A 14942-nucleotide genomic window follows, 5' to 3' on the forward strand; every position below is an offset into this window, starting at 1 on the left:
GTGATAAGCAGGTGTGAAGTATGTATGATACAAGTCCAACTGAAATCAGCCACGACATGTGATAAGCAGGTGTGAAGTATGTATGATACAAGTCCAACTGAAATCAGCCATGACATGTGATAAGCAGGTGTGAAGTATGTATGATACAAGTCCAACTGAAATCAGCCACAACATGTGATAAGCAGGTGTGAAGTATGTATGATACAAGTCCAACTGAAATCAGTCACATGTGATAAGCAGGTGTGAAGTATGTATGATACAAGTCCAACTGAAATCAGCCACGACATGTGATAAGCAGGTGTGAAGTATGTATGATACAAGTCCAACTGAAATCAGCCATGACATGTGATAAGCAGGTGTGAAGTATGTATGATACAAGTCCAACTGAAATCAACCACGACATGTGATAAGCAGGTGTGAAGTATGTATGATACAAGTCCAACTGAAATCAGCCACGACATGTGATAAGCAGGTGTGAAGTATGTATGATACAAGTCCAACTGAAATCAGCCATGACATGTGATAAGCAGGTGTGAAGTATGTATGATACAAGTCCAACTGAAATCAGCCACGACATGTGATAAGCAGGTGTGAAGTGTGTATGATACAAGTCCAACTGAAATCAGCCATGACATGTGATAAGCAGGTGTGAAACATGTATGATACAAGTCCAACTGAAATCAGCCATGACATGTGATAAGCAGGTGTGAAGTATGTATGATACAAGTCCAACTGAAATCAGCCACGACATGTGATAAGCAGGTGTGAAGCATGTCCAACTGAAATCAGCCATGACATGTGATAAGCAGGTGTGAAACATGTATGATACAAGTCCAACTGAAATCAGCCATGACATGTGATAAGCAGGTGTGAAGTATGTATGATACAAATCCAACTGAAATCAACCACATGTGATAAGCAGGTGTGAAGTATGTATGATACAAGTCCAACTGAAATCAGCCACAACATGTGATAAGCAGGTGTGAAACATGTATGATACAAGTCCAACTGAAATCAGCCACGACATGTGATAAGCAGGTGTGAAGCATGTCCAACTGAAATCAGCCATGACATGTGATAAGCAGGTGTGAAGTATGTATGATACAAGTCCAACTGAAATCAGCCATGACATGTGATAAGCAGGTGTGAAGTATGTATGATACAAGTCCAACTGAAATCAGCCACGACATGTGATAAGCAGGTGTGAAGTATGTATGATACAAGTCCAACTGAAATCAGCCACGACATGTGATAAGCAGGTGTGAAACATGTATGATACAAGTCCAACTGAAATCAGCCACGACATGTGATAAGCAGGTGTGAAACATGTATGATACAAGTCCAACTGAAATCAGCCATGACATGTGATAAGCAGGTGTGAAGTATGCATGATACAAGTCCAACTGGAATTAGCCACGATATGTGATAAGCAGGTGTGAAGTATGTATGATACAAGTCCAACTGAAATCAGCCATGACATGTGATAAGCAGGTGTGAAACATGTATGATACAAGTCCAACTGAAATCAGCCATGATATGTGATAAGCAGGTGTGAAGTATGTATGATACAAGTCCAACTGAAATCAGCCACGACATGTGATAAGTATGTGTGAAGTATGTATGATACAAGTCCAACTGAAATCAGCCACGACATGTGATAAGCAGGTGTGAAGTATGTATGATACAAGTCCAACTGAAATCAGCCACGACATGTGATAAGCAGGTGTGAAGTATGTATGATACAAGTCCAACTGAAATCAGCCATGATATGTGATAAGCAGGTGTGAAGTATGTATGATACAAGTCCAACTGAAATCAGCCACGACATGATATGGCATGTATGAATGAGATTGAAGGCAAAAATATCCCCAAGATGGCCAATGTGGATCAGAAATTCAGGAAGCTCCTGATTCTATTTAACTGTACAAATTTTAATACAAATTCATTATATACATTGTTTATACAATTAGTAAAATGAAATTAATATACTGGTTTGTTTAAAAAGTACATTTAAGACACTAAACTGGAAAAACAATCCTTGAGACAAAATACATGATTTAAAAAAATGTACCAATATTATGATCAGCATTGATAATCACCGACAATTAGACAATGATTAGATAATGAAAAGAAAAAATAAATTCATGTACATAATGACCATTATCAATATTCATGATTCATATCTTCTCTCTAGTCAAAAATATATAAAATATTTGTTTTTGGTGATGTATTTTTAATTTAAATTGTAGTAAAAAAATATGTGTCCAAAACTTCTATAAAAATTCTCTAAAGCTTGCCTACCTTAGGATAAACATGTCAAGAAAACAACAAACATTTTAACATCAAACTAAAAAATATGTCAAAAACATATCTTAACATTCATCCTCCTTCTGACACTTTCAAATCAAAACAATGATAGTAAATACATAAAGCTATATTATCATACTGGAACAAATTCTTTGGTATATACAACAAATCAACTTACTTCATACCACATAGAAATATCCAAGTCATTTACAAATTCCATTGTGCATATTGAAAATTAATTCAACTTAAATAAATATTTAATATATATATTATATATACAAAATATAGAATAAAATAGTTTGCATCAATTACTAATTGTAGTAAAGGCAACTAATACTAACTAATATCTATGGCTTACAGTTGAAATAAAATGGTAAAGAAAAACATATTTGCATAATAACAACACAGTAGCAAAAATAAAATTATAGCAATACATTGTATCACATATTTATCAATGATATCATTGTGTTTATGTAAATCACCAACAATCTTTACTGGTACCATAAGGATACATTTGTATTGTTGGTATATCATTGTCTGTATCAGAAACTAAACACTCATCATTGAATGTTATTCCATCATCTTCTACCATCATTCTCCGTTTTCCTTTTCCCTTTCCACGTGTTTTAGTTTTGCGGAGTCGTCTCCTTCCTTCAGGTTCTTTGCATGTTTTAGGTCTCTGTGAGGTTAGTTGTGTAATTTCATCCTCTGATGATGACTCATATAGATTATCATGTGATGAAAATAGAGCGTTAAGCATTGGGAAACTCTCACATAGTTTTTGTGAATCACTTCCTGCTGAATTAGATGGTTCATCTCGTATTAATTCTTCTGGTGGAACTTTTTGTAAATATTGAGTAGTTGTTTTACTAGTAGATTTTGGAATGTTGTCGCTGTTATATCCCGATGTGGAACTGTCATATCTTGAATAAAGCTTGGGTAAGACTTGTGTTTTGACACTGTTGCAGGGTTGTTTACCACCTACTTGAGATGATATACTGTCATTTTCACTGTTGAAAATACCACACAGCTGGTCTATATCATCAGTATAACTGTTTGTTTGTGGTTTAACTTTAATAAAAGTGTGTCTTGTATCTGCACTCTTCACTGATGTGTCATCAGTGAGATTCTGTAATGCATCTAGGGGCCCTGAAAATAAAAAAAATTATGAGGGTTAGATCTCTTTTAAATTGAATGTATATTTTCACTTTTTAGTTAAACATTGAATGTTTCATCGTTAATTACATTTCATTACAAATTAAATGTATTTTATCATTTCAATTTTGAAATTGTTGGTTCTGGTCATTGTGTCACATCATGTTTGATATGAGACTCGTATAGCAACGTTATACAACACATGTAAAATACATCATTTACATGGAATTCAAACATGAGCTGTGTGACGACCACCATTCAATAATTTTGAACAAACAAGAAAGAAATCCAGGTAGTTGTTGTTTACTTTAATTATGCAAAACATTAGAATCATAATATAATGTTATATTGTTGTATTTACTATGCCAACTAAAATGTTCTAAAATTTCTTCCACAAATGTTTTAGACAACTCAAAAAATCAGATTTAACACAAGCCATTGAAAATGACACAGTCCCAGTTAAATTTTTGAAAGTTCTCTTTGTGCTCTTCATAATAAAGTGGAGGGGTTGTCACGAGCGTGTCCTTGTTGAAACTTAAGTCCCAAGTGAATGAACGAAATCAGTCCAAAGGATTCTGAAATATGGCTCCGGACAGACGCACGCACGGAGACCGAATTATAAGTCCCTGTTTTCGGACTTCGTCCGAAAGAGGACTAAAAATGTACAATCTAAATAGCCACCATTCACTTCAACCCAGAAAACAACGATCATAAATATATATATACCTATTGGTGCCAATGGTTTTGGAAATGCAATTTTACCACTACTGTTTTTCAATGAAGGCAGAGGGGATGTAGATGTTTCATCAACCAGCATTTCCTGTGGATCAGATACTGAATCTCTACCACTGTCATGCTGTTCCATTTTCAGATGTCCATCCTGCCTATGCAGCTGAAGTTGTCTGAAGATTTCTAATTCAAGTTCTGACCTGTACAAATAATCAAATTTTGTTTACAATTTTCACTTTGCAAATCCTCAGTGGCAGAGCTTGCTAAGATGTACACTACTACGTGAGCTGCTGTGGAACGCCGGTAAAAAAGCTGATGAAAATAGCTAAATTCAAGAAAACAACATAAACTCAACTTTGGAGTCATCTTGAACAATTAAATCTATATATGCTGCACATGCAGTGGTAATTTTGTTACACTGTCTCAACAACTATCTCAAAGTACCGTTTTCTGAGAGTTTTCGACCTTTGTTTTCATGGTGATGGTTGCCAAGCGGTTAAAATGCCTGGATGTCCGCTTCCAAGAATATGTAAAAGTCACCCCAGAACATCAAAACTAAAAAAACAGTGTTCAAATGATACTGTTTTAGCTATTATATAAGAGTAGATATCCTGTCCGCACTCTTGCCCCCACACATTTCAATTTGTGAAGATTGGAAAATTATTTTAAAAGTATCTGACAAACAAAGCATCCACTCAGTCTTTATTGCTCACAAATCTAGCTTAATTTAGGAGGTTTGCTTAATAATCTGCAGCTAATTATTAATCTACAATCTTAAAATTTGTATGTTTGATCAGAAAATATTACCTTCCAAGTTTGAAAAATAGGAATGCAACTTCAATATACTACTCTACCGCTTCAAAAAAGCTAAATGTGTTTTATTGCAATATTTATACAATAGACGTGCTTCAAGTTATAGCACCATCAGTATGGGGGGGTTGATTTCTAGCTTGCATAATTTATTCGCTGGTTTCCCCTGGTTCCTGGCGTTCTGATATCAAATGTTTATACATGGTAATCAACCCCCATGCGCAGACATTATTGGAATGTTTTTATCCAAGAATTTCTAAGGTAATGATAAAAGTCAAAAATGTTTTCTAGTTTTAATTTCTCTAACCTGAGTTGATTTTCCCTATCATCCTCAAACTGGCTGTATTCAACAAGTTCTCGTAATTCAGGATTGTGTCCATAAAGACTGTCCTCTATCTTTTGTATTCTTTCTTCAAATTTAGCATCATTGAATATTCGCATCTGGAATAAAGATAATTGCATATTGAAAAATAGTGTTTATGTAATCTTTATTCATTCAAAAACAATGGGAGAGGAAACTCAAGGCTTCTCACTGTGTAACAAAGTAGCATAAGAGAAGCAGCCTCAGAAGGGAAAGCCATTTCCTCCTTAGATAAAAAAAAAACCTTCTTACCACTGACAGCGGAGAAAGCAAACCCACACATCTAATCTGCAAGGTGTTTCATCAAATTCTGTTTCCCAACTAAAGTTTCCTTTCATTTCTGTTTATTTTATTTTACTTTATTTTGATAAAACTGACATGTGCATCAAAAACAAATAATTTTTTTTAAAGCCTTCAATCATTTATTTGGGTTGCAAACATAGGGCATTAATAACAATACACAATGTAACAGAAGTATACAACATATTGTCCTAACCTCAGATCCACCACTAGATATTCCATCATCTCCAATACCATAGGTTCCATCGCTGTCATCAAAATAACTGAATGGCTTCTCTGTTAAACCATGTTGATGTGTTATAGCATTTATACGGAATTCTAACTCATCCACTTGATATTCAAACTCAGCCATCGTAAACTCCTATCAAACACATAAAGTCTTAGGTATAAAGTGCTGGAGTATGCCATTTGAGAAAACTATGATGAAACATTCATTCTCAGATACTGTATGTGCTGATTGTTTCCTCATTCATTCTCAGATACTGTATGTGCTGATTGTTTCCTCATTCATTCTCAGATACTGTATGTGCCGATTGTTTCCTCATTCATTCTCAGATACTGTATGTGCTGATTGTTTCCTCATTCATTCTCAGACACTGTATGTGCTGATTGTTTCCTCATTCATTCTCAGATACTGTATGTGCTGATTGTTTCCTCATTCATTCTCAGATACTGTATGTGCTGATTGTTTCCTCATTCATTCAAAGATACTGTATGTGCTGATTGTTTCCTCATTCATTCAAAGATACTGTATGTGCTGATTGTTTCCTCATTCATTCAAAGATACTGTATGTGCTGATTGTTTCCTCATTCATTCAAAGATACTGTATGTGCTGATTGTTTCCTCATTCATTCTCAGATACTGTATGTGCTGATTGTTTCCTCATTCATTCAAAGATACTGTATGTGCTGATTGTTTCCTCATTCATTCTCAGATACTGTATGTGCTGATTGTTTCCTCATTCATTCTCAGATACTGTATGTGCTGTTTGTTTCCTCATTCATTCAAAGATACTGTATGTGCTGATTGTTTCCTCATTCATTCTCAGATACTGTATGTGCTGATTGTTTCCTCATTCATTCTCAGATACTGTATGTGCTGATTGTTTCCTCATTCATTCAAAGATACTGTATGTGCTGATTGTTTCCTCATTCATTCAAAGATGACACTACTACTGACAGAAACATTTTCCAGGACTAATCAACTATGTATTAGAAATTGAAGATAAGTCAGACTTGTGTCAATGAAAACTCTCTTTAAATGCTAGAACTGATATCAAAGGTGCAAACCACATTAAAATATTACATTATTTATTATTTTTACTACTCTCCATTAAGGATTCCCAGTGCTAACATGATTTTGACACAGGTATGTAAAATATTCCTTGTGACAATTTGGAAGTTCACAGAAAAAAGTGTTTTGTCAATTTTAAAATGGTTTCATGTGTTTGGCTTAATCACAAGGTTGTTTCCATAAAAACAAGTTCAGGTTTCAACACTTTTCATTTACTCTGTCAGGAACCATTTACTTGGCAATATATCAGGAATTTGTAGAGCAAATGTTCTGCTTTTTTTATTTATGTTAACTGTCTCAATATTGGTATTTCTCTTAATAGTACATATTTTACAGAATACATCCAGGAATGTATCACACTTAAACACACATAAGTTAGCTATGTTAAAATATTGAACATAACTTTACTTCATATATTATTGGCGGCAATAATATACCATGAGCTAAGATATGAATAATGCCTTACTGGTGGAACGACTCCTTTCATATCATCATCATGTGAAGGTGAGAGTTTATGAATTCCTGTACATAACAAAAACTTCTCCCAAGTGAAGCAGACAAATTCCTTGATGCTCACTGTCTCTGTGGCTTGTTCTTTAGATAATTTATAACTTCTATTCAATAAAGTCTTGGCCTGTGAACAAAATGAAATATGAGTACGATTACATTATGGTTATAAGGGGATATAATTGTTTTTTCCTTGTATTTCAACTGGTGCTCACCAATCTGTAGAAATACTTCAATCTTGAAATCATGGTGGAACACCACTGTTATATATCAATTTTTTTTCTACCGTAATTGCCACAGATGAATTTGCTATGCCAATAAACCATCATAGTGTCATATTTATGCTTTTATAGTGAATTCAACTGTCATCTGTTGAAATCTCTTTGATGGTACCGGATTCGGCTGATACCCCGCCCTGGGCGATCTTATGGAGGATTCGGTTTTTTTTAAAGAAAAATGTGGACCAAAAAAACGCGAAGCCCATCTTGTTCAGAAAAATAACCCAGCACTGATAAAAATAGTCTCAGAAAATGTTTAGAAAAAATAATGTTTCGCGTTGACCAAATATAATCATGCAAAGTAGAAATTCAATGTGTTTTAATACATTGGTGAGAGGTCGCATTTTATGTGAACAAGAACATGCACTAAGAAGGAAAAGCAAGCCAAAGTCGAAACAGGTGCATCATAGACATGACACAACACACGCTGCGACAACTGAGTGATCAGCGAAATTATTTTGTGGCGCAATTGAACTTCAAGTACTTCTTTGCGAAACTTGCTGCGCGGCGATGCTGACATCAAGTGTGTGTTGACTGATGTTTGACCCCAAGTCATGCACTGAACTGGCGTGTTATCTTGGCAACCTTTTTCTTTCGTGGTGCGTGCGTCGATCTAGTAAAATTGTTATTATATCAACGGTACTGCAATTACGCAACTTGTCTGCTACTCTGCACTGGCTTTGAATATATCAACGTCATTTACTTAGTTAACTGCTTTTCTAGTTACGCAAATTTATTTACAATATTGTACCGGCTCTGATTATTTCAACTGTGTAATGTATTGCTTTCATAATAACTACTATTGTTAGGGTGCTGACCCGGGGTATTGGGTCTGTGAATATTTCAATATTACCGACTTGATAATGCGTTGAATTCGTAATAATTACGCAAACATAAACACGGGCGCATTTAAATCATTGAAAAGGATAGTAGTCAAGCATCTGCGGAAAGTCAACAAAATATTTTAAATACTTGTGATTCATCGATGTTCCAATGGTGAATTATTTTATTCAAAATGAAGTGAAAATGTAATATAAACCATACTATGCGTCAAGTTAAATTTTACAATAATATAATAAACTTTGGACAGCGCACTTCGATCGCAATATTCACATACATTTAGTCTGAACTGTAATAACCACGCGTTTGAATTACGTGCGGCATTGGGCAATGACCTCCAGAGTTCATGCACTGATATTTAAATTCGGGCCATCCAGCTTGACGCAAATCAATATAGTTAATGTCATTTGTTAAAAAAATCTTTCAACTCTCACAAATACCATGAACGCAAAGAGTTAACTGGGGGTTAACTGAAAGGGAACGTCTTTTTTGGACAAAAAACACGTCAATACAAGATTATGTGTGTAAGGTTAGATTTATAGAACGTACACGACCGCTGAACTCTGTTTTTTTTTAATAATCATGTCGCATGTGAAACGCTGGAGACATTTTAGTTTGCCCATTTCTTGTTTACTGATCTTGAACTTTTTGTCTAGAATGCGATATACATGTACAGCCAAAGATTAAACATTACTGATAACAACCAAGAGGCTCGAATCAGGAAGGCTTGGCTATTTTAAACTTTGTAAATAACATTCTTTTCAAGCGTAGACTTTATTTGAGTCTAATAAACGTAAGTGAAATAATACGCAACAGCAATTCGTATACAGCATTGGTTTTATTGAAGTTTTATGCTTATCGACTTCAGTGAATTATTTTTAGCGTCATATTTGAAATATTGCGCTCGATACAAGATGTCGGACAGGAAAATTGGGTCTGTAAAAAGGTTTGTAGGATCAGTCAGGCAATGTGTGGACCAAAACATCGCCCACTATTTGAAACATCGCCCATGGGCAGGGTTTAGGATGGGCAGGGTATCAGCCAAATCCGGTACATGAGAAACCAGTGAAAATGCATACATTTGGCTAATTAATATGCAAATTAGGTCATTAATATGCACATATTGCAACCAAAAACTAATCAAGTATGTGCAATTTCACAGAGAATATATGTACCAAGTATCATTGAAATCTGATAATTGGTTCACGAGATATCAGTGAAACAGACATGCGCACAGACATACTACACACTAACCACTAAGAAGCTCTATTGTGCAATTCTCAGATGGCAGTCAATAAATGAAATACAATATATATACTATACTTACCATTCCAAGCAAAAGTATGAGCAAAGTTAAAAAATAACTTATATAAAACACTGGTACAGCTATTGGATACACTTTCTTGAGTTCACTGTAATCATATGCTCCTCTGATGGTTGAAGTCATAGTTTGTACTGCATAACCAAAATGACTGAATGCCAATGATACAGTTCCAAATACAATCACACCAACACCACTATAGATAGCCACTATGACAGTATACCATATCTGAAAAGATAATATTAACAACAATTTTGTTTGATACCTACATTTTTTTACCACCGTGCTGTCAGACTTTGACAGAATTTGTCAATTGTCGTTACACACTTATATAACAAGTGACATCAATGCAGTCCTCCAAAGTAATATATGTAAATTTGGTTTAATGATATGCAAATTAGGTTTAATATTATGCAAATTAGATTTTATTTCAAAAATAAAATGCACACTTGTATAATGAATCTATTGTATCATAGTATATTTAATCATATCTTTTTAATTTTTTTATTCAAGCATACGACACATTTTATTAAAAAAATATTAATATGATAAACAATGTTCTTTTCGTACAGTACTTACAGTGAGGATGAGAAGCTGTTTGATAGCAACACTGATTATATTACCAAACTTAGCAACCATACCAATGAATCGTAACACATAGAACAACTTGATTAGAACAAGGAATGTTATAACACCACTAATATCTCGTAAAACCTACAAACATAAATACAACTATGAAAATCATAACATAACAGAAGCATACTGTAACAAGACATGACATGTCATGTCATAGCCCCTGCTCAAAAAAAATTTAAAGACTTATATTGAACTGGGTTTGTGTCAGAGTGAATTAATTCAATAGTTGTGTTTACGTTACACAAAGTACGGGCTAAGATTTAAGCTGATTTAGGCTTATCTAGCATATTTGCATTTCGGCTAGACCCAATTGCGTCCACGCACAGGGGGGGGGGGCAGTCGTTAGCACGGGCTCAGGTGCAAGCCGCTATTTACGAACGAAAAATGAATGACACATGCAAAATTCTATTTCTGCTGCTGACATGTTTCATTCTAATTTTGAAGCGACGTGCACAGGAACGGGAGAGAAGACGGACCCAACTTATTTGGATGCACAGAAACAGTATACAACGGCGTAACAGAATGCAGAGTTTTATTAATGCATGTCGTAGACAGCGTACCAAATTTATTTTGTCTATGATTGGTGCTGCTGTACGCTCTACTACAGCAACCTGATCAGTGTGGAAGCGTGTACACTGAGCTCGGTTGCCATTTTGGGAATGAGAAAGTTGGATATATTTGATCACGTGCATAATGTTCACACCCAAAGGTTGCCGCAGAGGGCGCTTAGCCCTGGGCTAAGCGTTCGCACACACTTCGTTAGCCCGTGCTAAAGGTCTAGACCGTGTCTTAAATTTAACCCGTACTTAGCATTCCTTAGCCCGAGTTAAGCTGTGCGTGAACGCAATTATTGTGAGCTGTATTAAAATTCCATTATTAATTGTTCAGAATTGATGTGTTACAATTTTAGGGGGGTGGGGTAAAAAAAAATATTCATTTGGCGTTTCTGAGACAATTTATAACTTGTTAAACATATAATGCGATGTGCACTTGTAAACAATTATTACCTGTCCCTGTACCAACTTTGAACAAAACTGGATGACGCATATCTGAGAAAAAGCTTGTGTTTTAGATTTTTAAGGAAAAAAATGGCCTCCAAGCCGTAAAAATTTATTCAATCAAACAGGTCATGAATGACACTGCCTTCACTTGTTGTCATTTGAAAGTTGCAACATATAATTTGTCCAGTTTTTGGCATGGACATAAATTGGCAAACATGATTTCTATGTCATTTTCAAGTTTGTAGCACTCTCCATCCTGGTCTCAGGAAGAACACCAGAAAGCAAAAAACAAGTACAACAGGTAAAATGACATGTAAGTATGCAGATCACATCTGCAAATATGTTGAAGAGTCAGTGTTGTGTCTGTTTGGATAAACTTCCTTGTACAACTGTATTCCTAATACAAGAACACTGTCAATCACAGAACTGTTCCAGCGAAAAACTTTTAGAAATATTTTAGACAGTAACAGGGCAATGATACTGTTTGTCATACAAGTACTAGCACCAGATGAGGAACTGAGAAACTGCAATGATCCTTGGTGTACATTACCTGTGTCAACAATTTTACTTCCCATGTACTTCATGTACAGATCTACATGTAGTTTGTGGCCCTAAATAAGGACAAGAGTACTTCTCATATGACAATGATACAAATAAAGTGCAAGAATCCAACCAGAAAAATATTATCAAGTTTTTATTATCATACATTAATATTTAACAAATCGTGTGAAATTGAACTTTTATGTACAGAGAAACACATATTTATGCTTTGGTTGACAGCACTTCTCAAAGTAAAAAAAAGAGGACCTGTGAAACTTTATACAATTGTCAGACATGCAGCAAATAGTATGCTTTTGTAATATATGCAGTTCCAGTGGCTTTGCATTCTGAGAAAAAAAATTCTGGCTCTACACCTGAAAAAAAACAAAAAAAAACATTTAGTCAAAAGTAAGCAGAGGTTGTAGCATATGTGCTCCCATTAGCTGTTAAATTTAATTAAAAAAAGATATTTGTGCATCGTCTTTTCAGTACGAAAACATATTACTTAATATATTTATACCAGCCAGAAAGAAATTGCATTAGGAATATAAATGGACAACAATTGTTGCATGTCTAGCAATATACTGTTTGAAGGGCCGCAAGATGTAATGAAATAGCAAACCAATCACTACTCGAGTCGGACTGGCTGGGAAACTGCACAATACATACAAAAATGTATGCAAATGATATATGAGCAGCTCCACCAAATTTAAAAATATTCTTTCCATAGTTATGACTCTAATGTGAATGTGATTTTCCACTCCTTAGCAATACTAGTTTGTGTATTGTATTGTACTGTATCATACAATTTTATTGTGATTCTAAATGTGTTTGTAATATTATTTAGCTTTATTTAGGATTCTGTTTAGTTGGTTAACTTTACTGTATCTTAATGTAGTTTATTTTATTTTTATACGACCATAGAACAACTCACTGTAGTTTGTTTTAATGTTGAATAAATATTATAATATTATTATTATTATTAAAATCAGTCACAGTACAATAGTGACGTATTGCGTGAAATTGTTGCAAGGACAATACTTTTCTCGATTTGCGTGACGTTGTGCATCGATAAAAAATGCACGGAATGGTCGGCAGTATCGATCAAGTTCATCTACTAGTGTGACATTCATGGCTGGCGAAAAGCAAGATGCCGTATAATCGTTTAAATAGGCGTCAAGGAGGAGTGAAAGGCCTTAATTTGGTTCTACAATGGGCGTCATGAAATGTTGGAAAATTACAGTCAATCAAAATCAAAGAAAGCTTAGAAAGAACTCCCATGTGCTGAGAGTATTGGAGACACATTAAATATAATTTGAAATTACTTAGCTGAAAACTAATTATGCAAATCAGAAAATTAACATGAACAGATTTGATTGTAAAACTAATGAGGTCTGCGCAATGTAACAAAAACTCTATGTACCAAGTTTAATTGAAATGTGATTAGAACCAAAAAATTATGAATTATTATGCTAATTAGGGAAATAATATGAACAGAGTTTTACCCCAAACTAATTACGTTTGTACATTGTCCTAGAGCATCTTTGTACTAAGTTTCATTAAAATGGAAATTAGTACTTTAGATATCAGTGTGAAAGCTTAAAATTGGTTAATTATGCAAATTGGGTAATTAATATGTACAGATTTTAACCCACAATTATCCATTCTGTCTATTGTCCAACAGCATCCATGTATAAACATTCATTGATATGTGATGATTAGTACCCGAGATATCAGTGTGAAAGTTGTAAATTGGTTAATTATGCAAATTAGGTGATTAATATGCACAAATATTTACCAAAAACTAATTGGGTCTCTGCATAATTCTAGATTCATTGAAATGCGATGATTAGTACTTTAGATATCAGTAGAAAAGCTGAAAATTAATTATGCAAATTAGGTAATTAATATGCACAATTATTTACCCTGAAACTAATCAGGTCTCTGCATAGTCCTAAAGGATCTATGTACCAAGTTTAAGTTTCATTGAAATGCGATGATTAGTACTTGAGATACCCGTGGAAAAGCTGAAAATTAACTAATTATGCAAATTAGGTGATTAATATACACAAATATTTATCCGAAACAATCAATCTCTGCATAGTCCTTGAGTATGTAAGTACCAAGTTTCATTGAAATGTAATGCTCACTACTTATATCAAAAGCTGAAAATTAATTAATTATGCAAATTAGGTAATTATATGTACTGATATTACCATAAAAACTATCAGGTCTGTGCAGTGTCATATGACATCTGTGCACCAAGTTTCATTGAAATGTGATGATTAGTACTTGAGATATCAGTGGAAAAACCGAAAATTGACTAATCATTATGCAAATTAGGTAATTAGTATCCACGGATTATTACCAAAAACAAATCAAAACCTAGCATTAGTTCAGAGCATCTATGTACCAAGTTTCATGAAAATCCAATGAGTGGTTGTTTAGATATCAGTGGAACAGTCATGGAACCAGTAAAAATTAGCTAAATATCATGCAAATTAGGTAATTAACGAGCATGGATTTTTACCAAAACCTAATCAAATCTGCGCATTGGCCCAGAGCATCTATGCACCAAGTTTCATCAAAAACCGATGTATGGTTCTTGAGATAGCAGTGGAACAGTCGGACACACATAGGATATCCATGCCATAGGATATCCGCCATGTTATCCATGCTGACGAGGTGTGTTTATTGACCAGATAGGTCAAGTCGCTAATCAACCAATCAAAATGCTGGATGGTGCCCAAGTGCTCAAATTACCATAAACATTTAAATATGTTAATGACAGTTCAGCGACCTCATGGTGAAAGCAACACAGAAGATATTTACCGATGTTTTAGTGCGATCTTTTGGCTTCGTT

At 34.6% G+C, this 14942-nt stretch overlaps 1 protein-coding gene across 1 annotated transcript in view; it reads right to left on the bottom strand.

Moving 5' to 3' along the window:
- Positions 1–1910: 1910 nt before the first annotated feature.
- LOC100375380 (polycystin-1-like protein 1) overlaps positions 1911–14942 on the bottom strand; it is an 87481-nt gene continuing 74449 nt past the window's right edge. Inside the window, exons 54-60 of the mRNA XM_085501928.1 lie at positions 10482–10616; positions 9909–10130; positions 7423–7590; positions 5859–6023; positions 5309–5442; positions 4189–4391; positions 1911–3456 (exon numbers count right to left, since the gene is read on the bottom strand). Of these exons, the coding sequence (XP_085358054.1) occupies positions 2786–3456; positions 4189–4391; positions 5309–5442; positions 5859–6023; positions 7423–7590; positions 9909–10130; positions 10482–10616 (1698 nt within the window). The 3' untranslated portion in view covers positions 1911–2785. The remainder of the gene's footprint in view (positions 3457–4188; positions 4392–5308; positions 5443–5858; positions 6024–7422; positions 7591–9908; positions 10131–10481; positions 10617–14942) is intronic.

This window comes from Saccoglossus kowalevskii, chromosome 7 (genome assembly GCF_978046115.1).
Source record: "Saccoglossus kowalevskii chromosome 7, keSacKowa6.1, whole genome shotgun sequence".
NCBI lineage: Eukaryota > Metazoa > Hemichordata > Enteropneusta > Harrimaniidae > Saccoglossus > Saccoglossus kowalevskii.